Source organism: Delphinapterus leucas, chromosome 18 (assembly GCF_059928025.1).
Source record: "Delphinapterus leucas isolate spDelLeu-1000000601 "Yukka" chromosome 18, BTC_Dleu_Yukka2, whole genome shotgun sequence".
In the NCBI taxonomy this organism is placed as follows: domain Eukaryota; kingdom Metazoa; phylum Chordata; class Mammalia; order Artiodactyla; family Monodontidae; genus Delphinapterus; species Delphinapterus leucas.
In genome coordinates this window covers 1,027,770-1,051,680 of record NC_143146.1, presented here as the reverse complement: position 1 = coordinate 1,051,680, position 23,911 = coordinate 1,027,770, and the positions used below count along the sequence as shown (strand labels likewise).

The following is a 23,911-nucleotide window of genomic DNA, read 5'->3' as shown; positions in this document are numbered from 1 at the left end:
AAGGATCCGGTCTGTAAATGTTGTTCCTAAAGTGTAACCGTCGAAGGGCCTGTTTTCCCAAAGCGCCAGGCCTCATCCCGTCCTGGGTCTGCGCTCCCCTCGGGCTGCGCTGTGTGCGCCCGGCGCCCCATGGCTGGCCGGGGGAACCGGATGGCGAATAACGTAACTGAGTTCACAGCCTTTTTATACGTTTTTCTGATCAGTTTTTCGGCCAGAGCGGCGTACTGTCTTACTGGTCCTAAATTTCTTTTATAATATAAATTTTTGAAAAGACTGTCTCAGTGATTGGATTATTAATGGAATACTGGGTTTTTGTACAGTTCAATTAACATTAAATACTTTAAAACTTTTTATTGTCCGTAAGAATTTTCTTCTTTCCTTCCTCTCCCCCTTTTTTAACTCATTCTCCCATTTTACTGATTAGAAGTGAACCGTAAATTGTATTATAAGTGCTTTATCTTTTAAGAACTAGATTTTACATCATCTAACTTGTTCAAGTGTAAAATAGGCTTTTCAAGTAAAACCCTCCACAGATTACATTGAGGTAGATTGCTTCCATTCCACTGGGGGTTTCTTTGCTTCCTTGGATCTTTCCACAAGTTCCCCCCTTTGTTGCCGGTTTTGTGCCTGGCCTGGAAGTTCTGGTGGCATCAGGAAGAGATACTGCAAACAACCCTCCTGCTTTCCTTTTTGCAGAGGTCCTGCACCTGCTAACCCTGATCCTGCCCCATCCAAGTGGCTCACTCTGGAATTCCTGCCTGGAACTCCCATACCAGGTCAGCCACCCTCCCCGCTTTAGGGTCTGGGTTCAGCTGGGTAGATGGCCGGCCCCTAGGGTGGGCTGTCCCGGGAGCTGTGTCCCACCTGGTCCTGATGGCCTCTGCCCACAGACAGAGGCTGCTGTCAGTAAACCACACTGACTTTAAGCAGTTGGACCTGCTAAATCTGAGGTGGTGGGTCTGGAAGGTCCTGAGGAAGAGAGACGGAGGGGCCTCTGGCTACACGTGTGCAGGAGGCTGGGGGGCAGGGCTGCCAGGTTCTCGCATTTTATTTTAGTCCAGTGTGTAAAGTGGAAAAACAGGGGCGCTGCCTCCCCGCCCCTCATTCTCCGGAGGGCCTCCAGCAATGGTCTAGGGCTCTGTGGTCCAGCAGCGGGTGTCCCAGGAGAGTGCTGCACACCCTGCAGTCTTGATAGAACTCAGAGTGGAGGCGAGAGAGAAATCTTAACCTGGTGACTTTGCTCTGAAAAAACCTGGTCTTGGACTTTTTATTTTTTTTTGGCTGTGTTGAGTCTTTGCTGCTGTGCCTGCTGTGCACGAGCTTTCTCTAGTTGCAGTGAGTGGGGGCTACTCTTCGTTGTGGTGCGCAGGCTTCTCATTGCGCTGGCTTCTCTTGCTGTGGAGCATGGGCTCTAGGCGTGCAGGCTTCAGTAGTTGTGGCTCATGGGCTTAGTTGCTCCGCAGCATGTGGGATCTTCCTGGGCCAGGGCTCAAACCTGTGTCCCCTGCATTGGCAGGCAGATTCTTAACCACTGCGCCACCAGGGAAGCCCCAGATCTTGGACTTTTTATGTAAAATTATTGGAAGTTTCTTTGTTTTTGAGTAGGCTTAATAATGAACCCATATGCCTTTTTATTCTGAATCATTTATTACAAATTTTTTTCTTAATCAAATAATCTCATCGATTTTAAAGTTAGTTTTGGATTCCTGTTCTGCCTTTATAAAAACAAGCAAAACCTCCTAGAAATTTGGCAAAGTTGGGGAGATATATTTTAATTAATATTGGAATATGTATAAATAGAAAGTTTTAGGAGGGAGGGTTTATGCTCAAAGTATTGATTTTTGCTATCGCACTAAATGAAAAGTAACCTTGGGTTTCACTTTAGCTGAGTCATACTGAAAACCTTTGGTTTTAGGGCGTTTCCTACTTTAAAATATTAAAATGTCACAGGCATGTTTGCCATGCTCTGCAGTGTAAACGGTGCACATTACACACAATAAGGGTGTAGTGGGAAACAGGAAGCACTTATATAGAGTTTTAAAAACTTTATTTTGAGATGATTATAGAGTCACATAAAGTTTTAAAAAATAATACAGAGAAATCCTATAGAATATACATAGAAAATCCTAAAGATGCCACCAGAAAACTACTAGAACTTATCAATGAATTTGGTAAGGTTGCAGGATACAAAATTAATGCACACAAATCTCTGGCATTCCTATACACTAACAATGAAAAATCAGAAAGAGAAATTAAGGAAACACTCCCATTTACCATTGCAACAAAAAGAATAAAATACCTAGGAATAAACCTACCTAAGGAGATAAAAGACCTGTACTCAGAAAACTGACACTGATGAAAGAAATCAAAGATGACATAAACAGATGGAGAAATATACAATCATTATTGTGAAAATGACTGTGCTACCCAAAGCAATATACAGATTCAATGCAATCCCTGTCAAATTACCAATGGCATTCTTTATAGAATTACAACAAAAAATTTTACAATTCGTATGGAAACACGAAAGACCCCAAATAGCCAAATCAATCTTGAGAAAAAAATGGAGCTGGAAGAATCAGGCTCGCTGACTTCAGGCTATACTACAAAGCTACAGTAATCAAGACAGTGTGGTATTGGCACAAAAACAGAAATATAGATCAATGGTACAGGATAGAAAGCCCAGAGATAAACCCACGCACATATGGTCATCTAATCTATGACAAAGGAGGCAAGAACATACAATGGAGAAAGACAGCCTCTCCAATAAGTGGTGCTGGGAAAACTGGACCGCTACCTGTGAAAGAATGAAATTAGAACACTACCTAACACCATACAGAAAAGTAAACTCAAAATCGATTAAAAACCTAAATGTTAAGACCGGACACTATAAAACTCTTAGAGGAAGACATAAGAAAAACACTCTGACATAAACCACAGCAAGATCTTTTTTGACCCACCTTCTAGAGTAATGAAAATAAAAATGAGAATAAACAAATGGGACCTAATGAAACTTAAAACCTTTTGCACAGCAAACCATAAACAAGATGGAAAGACAACCCTCAGAATGGGAGAAAATATTTGCAAATGAAGCAACGAACAAAGGATTAATCTCCAAAATATACGAAGAGCTCATGGAGCTCAATATCAAAAAAACAAACAACCCAATTAAAAAATGGGCAGAAGACCTAAAGAGACATTTCACCAAAGAAGACATACACATGGCCAAGAGGCACATAAAAAGATGCTCAACATCACTAATCATTAGAGAAATGCAAATCAAAACTACAATGAGGTACCACCTCACACTGGTCAGAATGGCCATCATCAAAAAATCTAGAAACAGTAAATGCTGGAGAGGGTGTGGAGAAAAGGGAACCCTCTTGCACTGTTTCTGGGAATGTAAATTGATACAGCCACTATGGAGAACAGTATGGAGGTTCCTTAAAAAACTAAAAATAGACCTACCATATGACCTAGCAATCCCACTACTGGGCATATACCCTGAGAAAACCATAATTCAAAAAGAGTCATGTAGGGCTTCCCTGGTGGCGCAGTGGTTGAGAGTCCGCCTGCCGATGCAGGGGACACGGGTTCGTGCCCTGGTCCGGGAAGATCCCACATGCTGCAGAGAGGCTAGGCCTGTGAACCGTGGCCGCTGAGCCTGTGCGTCTGGAACCTGTGCTCCACAACGGGAGAGGCCACAACAGTGAGAGGCCCGCATACCGCAAAAAAAAAAAAAAAAAAAAAAAGTCACGTACCACAGTATTCATTGGAGCACTGTTTGCAATAGCCAGGACATGGGAACAACCTAAATGTCAAATGACAGATGAATGGATAAAGAAGATGTGGCACATGTATACAATGGAATATTACTCAGCCATAAAAAGGAACGAAATTGGGTCATTTTGAGAGATGTGGATGGACCTAGAGTCTGTCATACAGAGTGAAGTAAGCCAGAAAGAGAAAAACAAGTATCGTATATTAATGCATATATGTGGAATCTAGTAAAATGGTACAGATGATCCTCTTTGTAGGGCAGGAATAGAGATGTAGAGAACAGACATGTGGACACAGCGGGAGAAGGGGAGGGTGGGACGAATTGGGAGATTAGGTTTGACATAAATACACTACCATGTATGACATAGATGGCTAGTGGGAACCTGCTATGAAGCACAGCTCAGCGTGGTGCTCTGTGATGACCTGGAAGGGTGGGATGGTGGGGGTGGGAGGGACGTCCAAGGTAGGGGGGATATAGGTAAACATATAGCTGATTCACTTCACTGTGCAGCACAAAGTAACACAACATTGTAAAGCAGTTATACTCCAATAATTAAAAAAAAGAATTAGATAAATTCAGAAAATACAGAGAAATCCTATAGACCCTTCACCCAGTATCCCCAGTGGGAGCTCTTGCAAAGCTATCATAAGCAGGAGCTGGGAGAGATACAGCCCGCTGCCCGATCCGGGTGCACCAGGGCACATGCACGCACTCGTGTGTGTGTGTGTAGATCTGTGTGATTCTGTCACGTGCACACGCGTGTGGCCACCACCACTGTCAGGGCACAGAACACGTCCACCCCACAGGGTTCCTCCTGCTGCCTTGTTACGTCCACAGCCGTCGCCTCCCCCTTCCCTGGGCCCTGACCCCCACTGTCCCTTCCCCGTCTCTGCAGTTTGTCATTTTAAGAAAGTTGTGTAGGGAGTTCCTGGTGGCCTAGTGGTTAGGATTCCAGACTCTCACTGCCAGGGCCCAGGTTCAGTCCCTGGTCTGGGAACTGAGATCCCACAAGCCTTGTGGCCAAAAAAAAGAAGAAGAAAGAAAAGAAGTTGTGTAAGTGGCATCATGCGTGAGCATGGCAGGCTCTCCTTGGCCTTGAGGTCGCCCGGGTTACTGCGTCAGTCGTTCAAGATGTGGAAATTTTAAGAATTCATTATAAAACCACAACAAATCCAGAGTGTCTTTTTTTTATAATTAAGAATAACAATAACAAAATAACACTATTTACTGAAAAAAAACATGTTACAGTTTGGTAGTCTGTAGGATTTGGTAGCCGAGTTTGAAGGTAAAATGAGATGTTTATGAAAAAGGAGTGGTTCATATCTTAAGGTCTGTAAATCACTTCATGTTCATGGTAAAAGCTCTTTTCAGTGGAAATATTAGTATGACTACAACTAAAATTCTCAGGGGTTTTTCATAAAAGTGAATAGCTGTCTTCGGTGTTTTGGGGAAAGGGTTAGCTAACTTCAGGAACTTGTCTGAGGGAGGGGCCCGAGATGGACAGAGGGGTGTTACATACCAGCTGTGCCTCAGTTTATTTTCCTGAAGTTTGAAATCTGTAGAAGAATCACTTTCTGAGATCTTTTGGAGAAAATGTGCATGTCTAGGTCTGTGCAGTTAACAAAGCACCTGAAATTTGTGTCTTGGTTCTGAAGAATACTAAATGTGTGCACGTCTGAAGTAGCGCTTGAATTCTTTCTTTCCCTTGAAACAGTAGGAGCTTAGCAACTGAGCCAATAAAATAACAGATCAGTGATATTGCCGCTGTCTGTGTGATTGATCAGTGGTTTGTTTGCTTAAGGTGGTAACGTTTACTTAAGGTTGTATTAAAACTGTGCCAGTGAACTCAGTAACTCAGACAGCCCTATTCGATTATCCCACCTCATTAGGAGCGCGCCGTCCTGCATCCGTGGATCCTCTGGGAGATGCTGGGACCCAGAGTATCTAAACAAGTATTGAAATCGGACAGTTTCCTGACTGTTTACCCAGAATAGTGAGCCGGCGTGCAGTCTTTAACGGGTGACTTCTGGTTGTCATTCTGAGCACCGTGGCTCTCCTGCCCTCAGCGGTTGCCTCTGCAGGGGCTGCTGAGGTGCATGGAGCAGTCGGCCCCCCAGACCACCGGCCGTGGCTCTTTGCTGCGCTCCCGTGTGTGTCTCTGTAAGCTCTGTCGGTGTCCACTTTCTGTTGGCTGTCATTCCTTGGTTTGGTCAGCATTCTATCTCTAGAAGTGCTAATCTACTTTACCTGGGAAACCACATTAAACTCATTAGAATTGGGATTACCAGTGAAATGAAAATATATATATTCTAGAATAACATGATTCCTTGGAAACGGTGGGTTTTGTTTTGTTTCGTTTTCTTTTTGGCATAAGGACTTGGGCCTAGTTGCCAGGCTCAGTGGGTGTATTTCAGGCTGCGTCTTACTGGGCTCTCCTGCATTTGTCACCTCTTCCGTCTTTGTTCTCTATCTTCCTGCCTCCGAGGTCATTCTTTCTTGGTGACCCTGCTGACCCGGCCTCCATCTGCGCCTGGATCAGCCCTCCTCTGGGCGACACAGCTGCAGCTCCCCGGCTACTGGGGCCGGGGTCCTGTCTGCGCCCCGCTGCCAGGATGAGCTCACAGGCGCTGCTTGAAGTCTTCCTTAAGGGAGAAGAGGAGGAGCCTGAATCTGCACGATAGAAAGTGTCTGTTGTAGTTTGTGATTTTTTTTCTCTCCTTGACATCTTGTTAGCACGTAAAGGTAGCCTGACATTGGAAATCTGACGGAATTCCAGGTGACTCAGGAAAGCACACGGTACGGCCCAGCCAGCTCATAGCAGTTCGGCTCCATTTCCCAGCCCCTCGGACCTGGTTCCAGGGCCCCTCATCTGTGATGGGGGAAGCAGGTGGTGTTTCCTGGCCTTTGATATGTGGACCGTATTAAATGGAATTGGTTTTTGTCTTTTGTACGTGGTCGATTTAGTAGATATATGAGGCTGAGTTTTTAAAAGGTTGCTTTTGACTTCGGGTGTGGTCCTTAATCTCAGCCCTTCATCAGGCGTGGTACACTTTACATTCGGGATTGACTGTAACCTAAGTGCAGCGGGTAGTGCAGATGTTGTTCTACGAAACATAACATCTTCCTCGGAAAAGTGATAGTTTTTAGTAATTATTTAAAACTTTAGTCTCAACAGCAGTGAGTCATCGTTCAACTATGTGTGTCAATAAATCTCTTTTTCAGCTGAAAATGTGTATCTCAAATGCAAGCCCGATTTAGCAGGAGTCTTTGGACTGCCTTGCCCTGTCCCTAAAATCGGATCATGAAGGTGCTGGGGAAAAGCCACCTGTGGGTGTGGCTCCCGTTCCTTCACCTGCTGGCCAGCGGCGCGGAGCACGAAGAAGCGGTGAGACACGCCATCGAGTTGCACCGGCGCCAAGGGGCAGCCGTCACCCAGAGGAGACAGTGGGTCCTGGACGGTTGCAGAAAGCTCTCCGGGCTTCTTCGCCAAAAGGCTGTGGTTCTTAACAAACTGAAAAGTGCAGTCAGAGCAGTGGAAAAAGACGCCAGCCTTTCGGATGAAGAGAAGCTGTTTCAGGTGCACATGTTTGAGATTTTCCAGAAAGAGCTGAATGAAAGTGAAAACTCAGTCTTCCAGGCCGTCCATGGACTCCAGAGAGCCCTGCAGGGTGACTACAGGGACGTGGCCAACGTGAAGGAGAGCAGCAGGCAGCGCCTGGAGGCCCTGCGGAAGGCAGCCATCAAGGTGGGTCCAGGGCGGGGCGGGGTGCGCCAGCGGAGGGGGCTCGGCAGGTGGGAGCCGCCCAGGGCCTCCGATCTGACCCAGCAGGTGCAGGAGAGCCGGTCCCTTTGCACAGTCACTTAGCAGAGCCACATTTGAGCACTTCTAGGGGTCTCTCATGCTTTCTCCATGGTGGAGATCCCTGGGTATTGAAAAGAGTTACTCATGTTCCCCCAGTGAACTGACGTGGAAATAAGCCCATTGTAATTGCCGTCAGGGTTTTGAGCTTCTGATAAGAATTACTTTTAGTGTGAAGGCTGACTTTCTTCAAGGCCCACATACTGAAAAGAAAAATATTAAAGGTAGTTTTAAACAAATGTATACATTTGAATTAAGGATTTTGATGAAGGATACTTTTATTTTTCAATTTTTATTATTTTTTAAATAAATTTTTTTGTTTTTTGGCTGCGTTGGGTCTTTGTTGCTGCGCACGGGCTTTCTCTAGTTGCGGCGAGCTGGGGCTACTCTTTGTTGCGGTGTGCGGGCTTCTCGTTGCAGTGGCTTCTCTTGTTGTGAAGCACGGGCTCTAGGTGCACAGGCTTTAGTAGATGCGGTGTGTGGGCTCAGTAGTTGTGGCTTGCCGGCTCTAGAGCACAGCCTCAGTAGCTGTGGTGCACGGGCTTAGTTGCTCCGCGGTATGTGGGATCTTCCCGGACCAGGGCTCGAACCTGTGTCTCCTGCATTGGCAGGTAGATTCTTAACCACTGCGCCACCAGGGAAGCCCCTGAAGGATACTTTTTTTTTTTTTTTTTTTTTGTGGTACGCGGGCCTCTCACTGCTGTGGCCTCTCTCGTTGCGGAGCACAGGCTCCGGACACGCAGGCTCAGCGGCCATGGCTCACGGGCCCAGCCGCTCCGCGGCATGTGGGATCTTCCCAGACTGGGACACGAACCCGTGTTCCCTGCATTGGCAGGCGGACTCTCAACCACTGCGCCACCAGGGAAGCCCTACCCTGAAGGATACTTTTAAAATGATGAGAAGAAACTATTATTACATCAGATGTGATAGTTATATAACACTTTAAAGCTGTCATTTAAGCCATCTGTTCTGTGCCAGGCACTTTAAATGTACGAAGTGTCATTTCGTCTTCATGGAAAGGCTATGGCAATATTATACAGCTTAAAAAGTAAAGAAGATACAAATTATTAAACTTTGTTTTGCCCAAGTGTGGTAGTTGGGTAGGAATATGGTGATGGGGTAAGTAGCCCCCTGGACTCGGGCGTCCTGCCTGTTGTTGGAAACAGACCGCCCCCTCCCAGCAGGATCACCGCCTCACCAGGTCCTTCGCACGGGTGGGACATTAAACTCCTTGGCGTTAAAGAGGGAGTCGCAGGGGTGTCGGTTTGCGGTAGTTTAATGGTAGAGCAGAGAACAAACGTGAGTTTGAGCGGCACTGACCCCACCCGCCTGCTCTCTGCTGGTTCTGGCCTCACGGTTCTGAGGCGGTCCAGGCGCTGAGTAGAGGCCACGAAACGGCCGAGCCTGTGCCTGGGGCCGCCCTCCGCTCGGTGCCCACTCCGCCTCAAACGTGAGCAAGTAGAGGGATTTGATTTGAGATCCCTTGAGCTTGAGTATGGTTGTGTGCCATACACGTGTTAAATAAACTCTGTTCCCAGCACCACCCATCACTGTGCAGGTAAGTAGTGCTGTCAGATTCTCCTGGAACACCTCCCCTTGGTAACTTGGAATGCGACTGCGTTCCGCTTAGAAACGTCTAGCTAAATAATCAGGTACCACAGCCAGGCTTCGCACGCAGTCGGCACAGTGGCTGGAACCGCATCAGGGTCGGCGGGTGGTTTTCATGTGAAGAGAGGACCTTCAGCGTCTCTTTACGCTGGTGTGTTACATCCGTGTGTGTGTAAGTAGCCTTCCTGCAGGGTTTGCAGCACCCTGGGGCACCCGGCCTCCCCTGCCGTGTTCGCAGCGGGCAGGTCATCCAGGTTTCCTTCGTAATAAACACCACCCTTCATTTCTTACGAATGAATAGGAAGAGACGGAATATGTGGAACTTCTGGCAGCAGAAAAACATCAGGTTGAAGTTCTTAAAAGCATGCAGCATCGGAACAAAAGTTTATCCCTCCTGGACGAGATTCTTGAGGACGTGAGGAAGGCGGCAGACCGTCTGGAGAAGGAGACGGAGGAACGCGCTTTCGACGACAATAGGTCGGTGAGTAGCGTCCACAGCAAGGTCCCCTCCACCTGCCGAGCCACTGAGAGGACGTGCACTTGGAACTGTTTGTGGGTGTATGGTAGCGCAGGCTGAAAACGAAGATGACGCTAAAGCACTTGTGTGGCCCTGAAGACGTGCCCCGTTTCCTCTGCTTCCCGCCCGGCCCTGTGTTTGGTCAGCGTCCCCACCCCCCCGACTGCCCCGCGCCCAGCAGCTCGTCTGTCTCCCCGGCCTTGGCTCCAGTCTCAGGAAGCTGGCCCTGGATGGCCACATTTCGGTGCAGATCTGCCCAGGGAGAGGCTCGCTCCTTACAGGAAACCACCTTTGGGTCCCAAGCAGCATGTCAGAGTGAGTCCTGGGACGGACTCAGGAAAGGGTTAGGTAATGACAGCAAACCAGAGCAAGGCTGGAGAGGGAAGGGGAGTGGGGCCCGCAGTGACCCCGGGGCGGGGGAGGCTCTGGGTGTGTGAGGGCCGTGCGCCTGGGGAAGAGTGTCCTTGCTTTTACCCCGCTCACCAGGCACTCTGCCCTCCGCGGCTCCGGGCTCTTCCACACTGGCCTTCCCCCGGTCCTCCCGTGGTTCAGTTCAGCCTGGCACTGTCCCCGTGGGGCTGGTGCGGACCCCGTGGGGACAGGCCCAGCCCAAGACGGCCCCCACTCCAAATGCCAACCGCCCCTTCCTCCGGCGTTTGCTGTGCTGCCCACAGAGCTCAGTCTGTTTGCTAGGTTGGCAGATTGGCTCGAAGGACACAGCTCAGATGGAAGAGGTACAGGGGCAGGGCGTGGGGGACGGTGGCTGCTCCCCTGCCCGCTCCGGGCCCGGCCGCCTCCCCCAAACACCTCCACACGTTCAGCAGCCTGGAAGCTCTCGGAAGCTCGTGCCTGAAGGGTCTTCACGGAGGCTTCGTTATTTAGGCTCCTGACAAACTCGGCCTTCAGCCCCTCTGCCCTCCCAGAGGCCGTGGTGGAGCTGCGAGTTCAGCCCTCATCACGTGGCCAGCTCCTCTGGTGACCGGCCCCTCCCGTGGGTACCCGGGGGCTCTCCACCACCCCTCACTCACCCAAGGGCAGGTGAGGTCGCAAGGGGCTTATTATGAAGGACAGCACACTCCTTTCACCTCTGCTGCTCTGGAGCGATTCGGGAACCGAGGCCAAAAGACCCAATATAGGACAAGATGTTTGCATCGCTCTTTATCACTCAGGAAGTCCTGCGGGTTTGGGGGCTGTGGGCAGGAAAGGGGTCTAAGACCAAATATGTGTTTCTTGTTACAGATCACAGCGCCACGCCCTGAATCAGGTAGAGTAGGTGTTTGGAAGTAATAGAAATCCTGAACACTTCCATCCTTAAATCACTTTTCAATTGAAAGGCTTTTTCAAATTTTCTAATTTATTGGTCTTCGGTCACACTTGACAGAATGCTGAGGACGTTCCTGTCGTTCTTCTGTGTGGGACTTACTCTAACATTTGACCTTGAACTTAAACACGTCTAATTGGTTGTAGTGACAGAACACTGTCGCTGTTACAGGTCAGAGGGGTCAACTTTGAGGCAGTTCTGCGGGTGGAAGAGGACGAGGCCAGCTCCAAGCAGAACCTCACGAACCGGGAGGTCGAGGAGGACCTGGGCCTGAGCATGCTCATCGACTCCCAGAATAACCAGTACATCCTGACCAAGCCCAGGGACGCCACCATCCCGCGGGCAGACCCCCACCTCATAAAGGTAGCCCGCGCCTCCGCCTGGCACCCACGTCCGCTGCCTAAAAGTTGACTTCGCTAAAGTAGCTCCTTCTCAAGGGGCAGAGAGGGCTTGGCTGTGGTTTCACCTGTGGCCTGTGTCGACGTGGGGGGCGGCCTGAGGTGCACACCTGCACCCTTGGAGGGAGCCGGTCTAGTGGGAGGACGTGGAATTCTTTAGACTTGAGGTCGACAGGGTTGTGGTTCGGGATCACTGTTTGGACTTGGACCGTGTGAGTGACAGGTGTGAGAGTGATGGAGTGCAGCCTGTGCAGGGTCCACATCAGTCGCTGGGTCTCCAGCTAAACTCCCTGACGCTGGGATCCATTCAGGAGAAGAGACCGAGGCAAAGAGCTCAGTCTTCGAGGTGCTGCCAGGACAGACAGCCGAGGGGCAGGTAGATAAGTGGTCCCCACGGGCTTGTCCCGCGTGAGGGGCTGATCCCTGAACTGCTGTCTCGAATCGAGAGGTAAAAGACAGCACGTGTGTGGCCTTCCTTGGTTTTGACCACGTGGGGACTGGGAGGGGCTGAGTCTGAGAGCACGACTTCGTGCCCTTGGCGAGGGGCAGGGTCTCTCCACTGCGCAGTTGCCCCCCTTCCCTTTTGTATGTAGCGTAGCTTCTGGGGCGGCATCTTGAGGCCACGTGAGTACCCCGTTCCTCGCCACCCTCGGGCCAGCAGCCTTAGCACCGTCCACGAGTCTCTTCTGGACCGGTTCATACCCTGAAGGTTAGGTCGTCTTCGTGCCGTGGGAGCACAGTGGGGAAGGGCTCCCGGACTCGAGCCCTGAGAGTAGTCCTCGTACTCACAGTTCTCAGAGGACTGTCACGGGGTCCACGCGAGACAGACACATCGCTGTAATCGTTAGACGCTGAGGAGCGAGCCTCACCTGCTCCCAGAAGCCTCCCTTGGCTCCCGCACTTGCCTTTCTGCCCCCTCAGTGAGGCCAGGGTACCGTCCCACCCTACCTTCTCCTTTCTCTTGCTGCCTGTTATCTTACGTGTGTGTTTTTTGTCTGTTTATCCTTCTGTTAGGACATCGTCACCATAGGGATGTTGTCCTTACCATGCGGCTGGCTCTGTACAGCGATAGGACTGCCGACCATGTTTGGTTACATCGTCTGTGGCGTGCTTCTGGGGCCCTCTGGACTCAACAGTATTAAGGTAAGAACAAAACTGAGCTGTTTCGTGTCTGTTGAACTTGAATTAATGAAGACAGCAGTTTCTTATAAATCACATCAAAGAAGATGTCTTTTAAAGTTAACTGAAGAATCTCTAAAGTGTAAGAAAGTCATTTTGTTCATTAATGAATGAGCAGCTTGACCAGACAAATGATCCTCTTCGTGTCTTTAAAATTATATTAGTTTTAAAGATTCTGTTTGCAGTAATATTATGGACTGGATTATTCGGACACTGAAAGGAACTAAAAATCCTGGATTAAATGTATTTTTAAAACATGCTTGGGACTTCCCTGGTGGTGCAGTGGTTAAGAATCCGCCTGCCAAGGCAGGGGACACGGGTTCGAGCCCTGGTCTGGGAAGATCCTGCGTGCTGCGGAGCGACTAAGCCCACGTGCCACAACTACTGAGCCTGCGCTCCAGAGCCCGCGAGCCACGACTACTGAGCCCGTGTGCCACGACTGCTGAGCCCGCGTGCCACAACTACTGAGCCCACGTGCCGCATCTACTGAAGTCTGCGCACCTAGAGCCCGTGCTCCGCAACAAGAGAAGCCACCGCAATGAGGAGCCCGCGCACTGCAACGAAGAGTAGCCCCTGCTCGCTGCAACTAGAGAAAGCCCGTGCACAGCGACGAAGACCCAATGCAGCGAGAAAATAAATAAAAATTAAAAAAACCAAAAAACCAAAAACCACGCTTAACACACTGAGATGCTGGTAAAGTAGTGAGCAGTGACCCAGCCTGGCTGTGGGTGTCTGGAGGCCCGGGAGGATGTGGGTGTTGAGGCTGCTCTTGCTGAAGGCTGTTTGCTGAGCAGATTGAGGGGAGCATTGTCCTGTGTTGGTGGCGCTTTTGACCGTGAGGAAAGAGTCCCAAGCCTTGTGGGCTTCAAGCTGGGTCCTTGAAAAGAAAATGCAATGTGGACAAAGGGAAAGAGAATGCCATGTAGAGGTGTCCTGGTCCCACCCCAGAGGAACCTGCAGCGCAGGGTGTGGGAAGGGGCCACGGTGTGCCCCGCCCTGCCTGATGCTTCCCTTTGGGTAGAACGGGAGTCGGTGAAGCGGGGGCTCCACCTGCAGCCTCATCCCCTCCTCGGCTTAGCCCACCCGCACCGGGTCTGGAGGGTCCTGAGGGATCCCCCCACTGGACAACACGCGGGGGGTCAAGGCGGCCTTCACGCTGACTGATCCTCACAGCAGACTGTGTTGCCAGGTGAGAAGTACCTGGATGCTGCAGACTGAGAGCCTGGACCTTGGTGAGGAGATGAGTGTAGCCGCCACCCAGCAGGGTGGCCTCTGGGAAGCCTGGTTTTAATTCAACTTTTTTTTTTTTTTAACATCTTTATTGGAGTATAATTGCTTTAAAATGGTGTGTTAGTTGCTGCTGTATAACAAAGTGAATCAGCTATACGTACACATATATCCCCATATCTCTTCCCTCTTGTGTCTCCCTCCCACCCTCCCTTTCCCACCCCTCTAGGTGGTCACAAAGCACTGAGCTGATCTCCCTGTGCTATGTGCCTGCTTCCCACTAGCTATCTATTTTACGTTTGGTAGTGTATATATGTCCATGCCACCCTCTCACTTCGTCCCAGCTTACCCTTCCCCCTCCCCGTGTCCTCACGTCCATTCTCTACGTCTGCGTCTTTATTCCTCTCCTGCCCCTAGGTTCTTCAGAACCATTCTTTTTTAGATTCCATATATATGTGTTAGCATATGGTATTTGTTTTTCTCTTTCTGACTTACCTCACTCTGTATGACAGACTCTAGGTCCATCCATCTCACTACAAATAACTCAATTTCATTTCTTTTTATGGCTGAGTAATTTTCCATTGTATATATGTGCCACATCTTCTTTATCCATTCATCTGTCGATGGACACTTAGGTTGCTTCCGTGTCCTGTCTATTGTAAATAGTGCTGAAATGAACATTGTGGTACGTGACTCTTTTTCAATTACGGTTTTCTCTCAGCTTTTTAAATAGGTAGTCTTTATGTGATTGAAACAGTGTAAAAAGCTGTAGGTGAAAAATCTTTGCCTGACCTTGTCCCATCCCTCCCTTTCCAGAACATTTGCAAACACTGGAAAACACAAATGTATCTTCCTTTTCCTTTTTACTTAACAGCAAAGATAGCTCATAAGCAAAGAATTAAGGCTAAATAACTAGGTAATAGATCCAACTGGATACTATGAATATTGTATTTCTTAATAAATTACCTATACCATGGAAAAATAATATAATTACAGTAGATAAAAATACCAAGATCAGGACTTCCCTGGCGGTCCAGTGGTTACGACTCTGCGCTCCCAATGCAGGGGGCCCAGGTTCCATCCCTGGTCGGGGAACTAGATCTGCATGCCACATGGTGTGGCCAAAAACAAAAAGCAAAAACAAAACCCCAAACAAACGAACAAAAATACCAAGATAAAATTACCAAATTAAAAATGCAAGATCATACTAGCTGAAAGTGGGAGTGGTTAATGGAGAGAGTCTAATTATATAATTGTACTTCAGTATTTATCTTTTCTAGTAGGGAGTTAACAGGCTTTCATTTTCTAAGTCAAGAAATATAGGTTTAAGTATGTTACTTTGAAGTCAGGTTGCAGCCTAAGTTTCAAAAGGGAAAAAAAAATAGTAGCAGTAAGGAAGCATAAAAAGCAGAAGACATAAAAGGGTTGAGAGCAAATATGTTGTTTTATAGCAAATATATGTGGAATAAACTTCTTTATGAAAAGATATAGGTTTGCAGATGGTGTCAGGAAAAAAAGTACAACAAACGAGATTGAGTAAAAATAAAGTGACTAAAAGGTTGAGCGTGAAAGGAGGACATGTGCTGATAGAAAGAGGGCAAATCAGTGGTGTCCACAGCCAGCAGACAGAGGAGGGGCACGGTGGGGCCTGGGTGGCACACCGACACACGAAGGCCTGGACTCTTATTTTCATGTGTTCAGGGAACGTTGAAAAAATCAAAAAGTTAGTGGCCATAATGCAAACCTCAATTGTAAATAATATAAGTAGTACCAAATGTACTGGTATGAACAACACTGTCTACTGTAGTGCCTGAATGTTGATGGTAAATAGCAAATGAGGGGCACTGTACGTCAGGACCTGTGGGGGATGGCCAGATGGGGTCCAGGAGAAAATCCCACACTCAGTCTCACCCAGACCCAATGAAAGTAAAGCACTCCTGTTAGTTACGTGTTAAACTCAGGTTTAATGCCTCTCCGTCCCCAAAGGAAGCTAATGGAAGGAAGTAATGGAAGTACCAGTGGAAATTAATGAACTTGAAAGCGGGTGAATTCATGAGCTATTTCGTAGAAAATAAATAAAATTATTCCTCCGGCTAATCAAGAAAAAGGAAAAAAGGCACTACCATCAGGAAGTTCAGAGTATCTCAGATATAGAGGAAATTCAGATCGTTGTTTGTTTGTTGTTTTAAATACTGGGCTTTTTGATGGAGTCCCACTGAGTATGTTAGGACAAGATGGTTCTGTGAAGTACACGTGATATCTTAAATACGTTAAGTCTTACGGTTTTAAAGCTTTCTTGTTTTTCAGTCAGTTGTGCAGGTGGAGACGTTGGGAGAATTTGGCGTGTTCTTTACTCTCTTCCTCGTTGGCTTAGAATTTTCCCCAGAGAAGCTGAGAAAGGTGAGTCCACCATTGTACTTGTGTCGTTGCCCCACTGAGATTACGTGCCCTGCAACCACCGTCCACGTTCGTTGGAGACTTGCCCAGCAGATTGGATCTGTTTAGAGTAGAATTTGGTGTTGTAGTTTGATGTTATTTCTGGAACATAAACTCCAGAAGATAAAATGTTTAAAAAAAGGAGTGAAAATTCAGTGAATAAATGGAATTAGCTTTCAGTGGCTAATTCCAAACCAGGTCTGAGAAGTGCTGTGTTCAAACTTACTGATTTTTGAGTCCTTCCAAGAGGGTCCAACACTGGTAGAGGCCGAAATATCATAGGGGTGGAATGTTCAGTGTGTTACTCTGGGGAAAAACTCCTCGTTTTCCTAAATAAGTGGCAAATTTTGATTATTGCTGTGTCACTGTAAGATGAAAATATCTGAAAGGTTAATAGTATTTAGGACCATATGTATGAATAAATGTTAAAGTAGTGGAAGCAAGAGTTCCTCCTAAATTTGTTGACTTTTAGAATGATTACTTTGAAAGCCGGAATATTCGAGAATGGAAACGGAGTTAGGTTGGAAGTGAATTCATGAAAAGCTACTTTGTTTGAACAGACAGCTCACAGAAGAGGAAAAAGCTGATGAGAAAGCAGATGGGGGGTGTGTGGGAAATGACGGGGAAGCTGCTGGTTACAGGAAGGGGCAGCTCCATCCAGGCCCCGTCTTGCCCACCAACTTAACTAGGACACTGGTGTCGAGCCAGCAGGGGTCTCAGTGACTTTGCGGGTGGCCACTGGGCGCCCTCACACCAGGTTGATGAGAGTGGCAGCTCGTGCCCCTTCTGGGGAGCAGTCTGGCAGTTGGATTCGAGAGCCTTGCCAGGTTCACGTCCTTCATCTGTGGTTCTGCTCCTGGGTTTCCAGGCAAAGGGAAGAGTCAAGCCCAAGTTTTGGTTTTTGTTTTTAAAATTAGCCCCTAAAAGGTACTCAGCTCCTCATTGTAGCATTTTATGAAAGATCCAAAGCAGCCTGAGTGTCTAAGGTTAAGCTGGGATGTAGCTGTTGGATGGTCTGTTATGTAGCCACTAGAAGTATTGTAAGAATGTGCAGTGACAAAGAAAACAATGTTAATGCTGAACCTGCGAAGACAAAGTGAGCGCATAGTGTGACTGCGGCGACACAGGAGGAGCCCAGGAGCCCAGGAAATAATGCGCCAGACACCCGTGGATGCTGCTCTCCAAGTCCTCTCTGACCACCAGCATGCTTCCTGCAGGAAGGGAAGTAAGCTCGGCCTGAGCCTGCGCTGCCGTCAGGGAGCAGCTGTGCCCGGCCCTGCCCACCCCTCTCCCCAGTTCCTCCTTTTTTCTTTCTTTTTGTTTTTTAATAAATTTACTTATTTTTATTTTTGGCCTTGTCGGGTCTCTGTTGCTGCGCGCGGGCTTTCTCTAGTTGCGGCGAGCAGGGGCTACTCTGTTGTGGTGCGCAGGCTTCTCATTGCGATGGCTTCTCTTGTTGCGGAACACTTGCCGTAGGTGCGTGGGCTTCAGTAGTTGTGGCACGCGGGCTCAGTAGTTGTGGCTTGTGGGCTCTAGAGCGCAGGCTCAGTAGTTGTGGCACGTGGGCTCAGTAGTTGTGGCACGCGGGCTCAGTAGTTGTGGCTTGCGGGCTCTAGAGCGCAGGCTCAGTAGTTGTGGCGCACGGGCTTAGTTGCTCTGCGGCATGTGGGATCTTCCCAGACCAGGGCTCGAACCTGCGTCCCCTGCAGTGGCAGGTGGATTCCTAACCACTGCGCCACCAGGGAAGTCCCTCCCCCTTTTTTTCTATTAAAGCTCCATTTGTCCATCCACTGACGACTCACTTCCTGTCAGTTTTCCTCCTCATACAGTGTCCTGAGTCAGTTCAGGGTTTTCTCCTGGTACTCTGGTATCTTTTTCATCCTTCGGGCACAATCACCTCCATGTGTTAATTTCTGAATCCAAACTATAAAGAAAATTGGCCACTTCTCTTGGTCCTAAGGGAAGTGGCCAAATTCTTCCTGTTAATTCCGTTGAGGTGTGTGTTGTGGCTGGGCCAGAGGGGCCTGGCGAGGACCTGTGGGGTCTCCCGGGAGCGGGAGGGTCTTCCCAGGCAGCCCTGTGAAAGCTCAGCCTGGACCCCTCGGTGTTCACGTGCGTTCAGACGTTCACAGCAAGCAGCGGTGTTACCTTGCGGTTAGGAGTGCGGAGGGGCAGCGTCTGGTCCCCCTGCGTCCCGGGTGCAGCCATCTCAGCCGGCGCGTCCTCATCTGGGCTGTGAGGGGTTGGAAAGATTCAGGTGTCCTCTGGGTCCAGAGTCTCTCAGCTGTCTTCCCCAGCACTGTGGTGTTCAGGGTTAAGTAAGGAAGTAACGTCATTCACCATGATGTTTGTGAGCCCGCATCAGTGTGATACGTTTTTGTGATGCTTTGGGGATTTTGCGCCGGGGGATGCAGCCTGGGTCAGGGCTCGTGGGAGCAGGTGTGTGTCGTAAGTCAGGGCAGGGGCTTGGGCGGGGACCGGCCCCTATTGGGTGCCTTTGGGTCTGGGGCGAGCTGGGGTCTCTAATGTCCCCTAGCTCCGATGTCCCTGAGCGCCACCGAACCTGGCTGCTCCCCGCCTGGCGGCCCTGACCCTTGACCTGCACCTGGAGCACATCCCGCCCCTTCGTAGGCAGGCCCATGGGCTCGGTGTGCAGAAAGTTTATATCCATTGATAACTACGCTAGTAAGTCCACGTTTATTTTGCTTTCATTTCTCAGCGATAAGTGACTGACAGCTTTAGCGCACCCTGAGGTACCGGTGGCTCTCCTGCCTTGTGGGGTACCCGTGTGACCCTGTCACGGTGGGAGGTTACTTGGCGGGGTTTTGCAGTATCGGCAGTTGCTGGCAGGCCCCTCTCAGTCTTCTGTGAAATCTCCTAGAGGCCTGATTAGAGACAGTTCAGAGACGCCCGAGTCTGCGAGATCCTTCCCGGGCCTTGTCACCGAGGATGCTCGCGCCCTCGACTGTCGTTTATTCGTGTATCACCTGGGCCGCTCAGGTGTGTCCCGTTTCCACGGGAAGAGGGCGCAGAGGGGGTCCCCAGCTCCAGCTGTGTTCTGAGGATGGCGGTGCACGACGCGGGGAGTGTGGAGGGCGTGCTTCGTCCCTAACCACATCCAGCGCTCGGTGACTGCGTGTGACCGCCCCCGCTTTTCGTGGTGTTGCGCTGGTGTGTTTGCTGCGGGGCCGGCCGGTTCCGGGGCAGGCGTGCACGCGCTCTCTGGGGCCGCGGGCACTGAGGTGTGGCACGCCCCTGTGCTCTCTCCCAGGTGTGGAAGATCTCCCTGCAGGGGCCCTGCTACATGACTCTGCTCATGGTGGCCTTTGGCTTGCTGTGGGGCCACCTTCTACAGATCAGACCCACCCAGAGCGTCTTTATCTCCACCTGCCTCTCCTTGTCAAGCACACCCCTGGTGTCCAAGTTCCTTGTGGGCAGCGCTCGCAGTGACAAGGAAGGTAGGTGGCTGCGCGTTCTGACGTGTGCCAAGGTTAACCGACTTGAGTCCACACGCTCTTAGTGACTTTTCCCCAAGCAGGCGACATCGACTACGGCGCGGTGCTGCTGGGGATGCTGGTGACGCAGGACGTGCAGCTGGGACTGTTCATGGCTGTCCTGCCCACGCTCATCCAGGCGGGAGCCGGCGCGCACGCCAGGTAGGGTTGCTGCTGTACTTCAGTTCACGGTCTGTTTTTCTGGCTTCAGATCATTTGTTTATCGAAATACCGACCTTCCTTTCCTTCTCAAGTACAAGGTTTCTTCTGCTGTTTCCTTTCTGTTGGAGGGCTCTGGTCATTCTTTCATGGTTAGTCTGCTGCCGATGGCAGGTTCTCTCGGTTTCCTCATCTGAGAGTCTTATCTCCCTTCCCGCTGGAGGACGTGGCCACCGGGCGTTGGTCCGCAGCAGACGTTTCTTCCTTCCAGTGCCTGGCAATGCTGTGCTGCTTCTCCCTGGCCTCCGACGGCTTCAGTGAGAAACCGGCTGTCGTTCAGATCTGTGTTTCTCCACAAGTAACGCACGGCTCCTCTCCGGCTGCTTTCAAGACTTTTCCTTTAGTTTTCAGAACTTTAATTACGCTGTCTTGGGGTCTTAGTCTACAGCAGGCACCACAGATGCGGCAGCTTACACAGCAGACGTTTAGTCCCGGGGGCTGGGCGCCGGAGATTAGGGTGCTGGTGCCCTCTCAGGCAGCTGTCTTCTCCTGTGTCTCCACGGTAGGGGAGGTGGAGAGGCTGCAGAGCCCTCCGGTCTCTCTTATAAAGGCCATTAGTCCCAGCACCGGCCCCACCTCCAGATGACTCTGGGGGGACACACACCTCCGGCCCGTGATACCTTTGGGTTTGTTCTGTATGGCGTTCGTTCATCTTCTCGAAGCTGTAGCTCTATGTCTCTTGTCTATTCCTAGTTTAGGAATTTCGGCCATTGTTTCCTCAGGTGTTTTTTTTCAGTCCCGCTTGCCCCCTCCTCCTGGGACCCCAGTGATGCACACGTGGCTCTTCTGTTGTCCCACGGGGCTCTGAGACACTTCATTTTCGGTCTGTTTTCTGCCTGTTGTTCAGACTGGGTAAATTCTGTCCGTTTGTCCTCATGTCCACTGGCCCCATCCTCTGTCACCTCTCTACTATTCAGCCCATCCAGCAAGATTTTTGCTCGGGTTATTGTACTGTTTAGTTGTATAATTTCCATTTGATTCTTCTTCTTATAACTTCTGTTTCTTGCTGAGATTTTCTATTTTTTCATTTGTTTCAAGAGAATTTTTTAAGTGCTGTTGAATCATTTTTACGATGCGGCTTCTTTAAAATCTTTGTCAGATAACCCTAATGATGACTGGCCTCGATGTTGGAGTCTCATTCAGGTTGTGGTTTTCCTGATTCTTGGTGTGCTGAGTGATTTCCAGTCATATCCTGGACACTTTATATCTGATAACATGAGTCTCTGGATCCTTTCATTATTTTTTAAAGCCAGCAGCCCCATGTTGAGGCGTGGTTGAGGGTGGGTGTGTGTTCATCTTCCTGCTGAGCCCCGTCTGGGGAGCGTGGACAGCCTGCCTCATTGCTGACCGGCGGGGTGGAAGCGTTTTGTATTGTTAGTATTTGCTTTTTGCCAGATATTGTAATAAGTTTCAGCAATCCAAAGTGATCAAGATCTCTTCTCCGCTCTCAGGAAGCTCAGCCTGGCAGGGAAAGTAGAAGGAGGGAATGGTTTTTAACTGAGATTCCCAGAGGTGAAGGCTCCGGCCCTGGTGTGTGGCCACCTTGGAGCCCCAGCTCTCCATTTGCCAGCCCTGTGGGCTGTGTTCTCACCTGTAGGATGGGAACAAGGTGGAACCTGGACAGTGTGCTGGCTGTCAACAGGAGAGACTCGTCAGGCACTTGACACGCCCCTCGTATGTGCAGCTGTTAAAGGCCGTTGGTCAGGAAGGCCCTTTGTCTGTCATTTTTCTTTGATCCAAAGGTCTTTAACTGTCAGAAAAGCGACCTTTGTCGCATTAGTCCTTCTGGCTATGGATTTTCAGGGTAAGTAACTGAACAAACATTTAGGCAGAAAAAGGATTTGCAACTTCAGCTGAAAGTCATTGAGTTCTGTTTGGGATGTGCAGTAAGTCCTTCCCGGGAGAGGCGGGAACCCCCTTTCCCAGGCAGAATCCGAACCGCGGCCAAGAGTGTCCGGGCCTCCTGGGAACTACGGGTATCACCTGGGAACCAGGCCCCCTGCCAGGTAGACAGGTACGGCTCAGGCAGAAGACTTGGAAAGCTTTTCTTTTTATCTTCCTAATTTAAAATTTCATCCAGTACTGGTACTGGTCCTGTTGACTTAATTCCCGTTTTGTCATGAGTAGCCATGTTTACCGAGAATTTTAATGACGTGGAAAAGTGCCCTGCATTGTGTTAGGTTGTAAAAAAGAGTCAAGACCACATATAGTATTTCTCAGAAGGAGAAACATGGAGCTGCCACGTGACTCAGCTCCTCTGCTCCAGGGTGCGTACCCTACAGGAAAGGGAACACCTGTCCACAGGTGTCACCTTTGGGGGGCGAAGGCAGCACAGCCACGTGAATGCCCCTCGTGCCATGAGTTACACACTAATGGGGAAGGTGGTAAATTTTATGTTACGAATATTTTACCACAATAAAAAAAACTTGTGCGTGAATGTTCATGGCAGCATTAGTCGTGACAGCTAAGACGTGGAAACAACTCAAATGTCCATTAGCTAATGGACAGGTGAATAAAACATACAGGGAAATGTTATTCAGCCGTAAAAGAATGACGCGCTGACACACACTACAGCGCGGATGAGCCCTGAGGACAGACGCCAAAGCCCACACCATGGTTCCCACAAACGATTCTGTTTATATGAAATGTCCAGAACAGGCAGATCCATGGAGACAGCAGGTTGGTGGTGCTGGGGGCTGGGGTTGGGGAGTGAGTGTAAAGGGGTGCAGGCTCTCTCTCGGGGATGAAATACGTTCTGAGACTGTGGTAGTGGCACAGCTCTGTGACTAGAAGCTGTTGAATTGTATACTTTAAACGGGTGAATTGTGTGAAATGAGACACGTGTCAATAAAGCTGTTAAAAATTACATACAATATTATTTTAACTGTGTAAAGGAGAAGATGGGGGCTAGAAATGTGTATTACAGAGTGTCCAGTAGAGGAGTAGATTATGGTGATTTTACTGTTTATTTACTTTTCTGTATAATTTGGGAGAACCTCTTTTCCAATTTTGATAACCAGGGAAAATTTATAGTAAAAAATATTAAATAAAATCAATAGTAATGTTAATATAAGCTTTGCCTGTTAATTCAGCTTTATTCAGAACTCGTCTTGATCTTTCCTAAAGGAAAGAGCTATCTTCTTCCCTCCAAATATTTCACAGGTAAAGGACAGAACACGGGGACTATGATAAAAAAATAAAGTAATGCAAATTTTACTAGGATTAAAATCTTGCAAAACCATGAAAGTTCTAGAAGAAAGTATGGATGAATGTATTACTAAATATTGAAGATGTTCAAGCAGAACACAAATTCCAGAAGCCATAAAGGACAAGAAATGCGATCAGTGTCACTGAAGTTTCATACTTTGAATGTTTAAATACACGCACATGTCTGTATACACACAAACACACATCCACCCACGCACACGCATGGATACACACACACAGACCTGCACACATACATGTGTGCACACACGTATACGTGCACATACATGTACAGGAACACATTAGGTAAGCAGGCCAAAGACAAATGGGAAAGAGACATGTGTACACGTTCTGTCTTATTGTTTAAAATCGAAGTATAGTTGATTTTAAGACAGAGGGTTAAGTTTCTCATTTCATGAAGATCTACAAATCAATGAGAAAAATGAGACTAACGCAGTTAACAGATAGGTGAGCGCTGAGAGCGGCTAACTCAGCAACAAGCGGGTGAGAGAGCACCCCGGCCCCTGCCCCCCATGGAAGGAAGTCCGGGGGCGCCTCTCCCTGTTGGGCAGGGCCGTCTGTCAAGGGTGGATGTGGATGGCGCACGAGCTCCCCCACAGGCCGCCCCCAGTGTGGCTAAGCCTGGACGACCCATTCCCGGGTCCAGC

The 23,911-nt window shown here is 49.0% G+C and overlaps 1 protein-coding gene across 3 annotated transcripts in view; it reads left to right on the top strand.

Annotated features, from left to right (window-relative positions):
• SLC9D1 (solute carrier family 9 member D1) overlaps positions 1-23,911 on the top strand; it is a 31,223-nt gene that overhangs the window by 1,097 nt on the left and 6,215 nt on the right. Inside the window, exons 2-9 of one of the 3 annotated variants that reach the window (XM_022576689.2) lie at positions 697-776; positions 7,004-7,526; positions 9,550-9,729; positions 11,258-11,449; positions 12,499-12,627; positions 16,198-16,290; positions 19,598-19,784; positions 19,865-19,982. In XM_022576689.2, coding sequence (XP_022432397.1) covers positions 7,083-7,526; positions 9,550-9,729; positions 11,258-11,449; positions 12,499-12,627; positions 16,198-16,290; positions 19,598-19,784; positions 19,865-19,982 — 1,343 coding nt within the window. In that variant the 5' untranslated portion in view covers positions 697-776; positions 7,004-7,082. The remainder of the gene's footprint in view (positions 1-696; positions 777-7,003; positions 7,527-9,549; positions 9,730-11,257; positions 11,450-12,498; positions 12,628-16,197; positions 16,291-19,597; positions 19,785-19,864; positions 19,983-23,911) is intronic. The other 2 variants (XM_089899319.1, XM_089899318.1) reach the window with 2 other exon arrangements.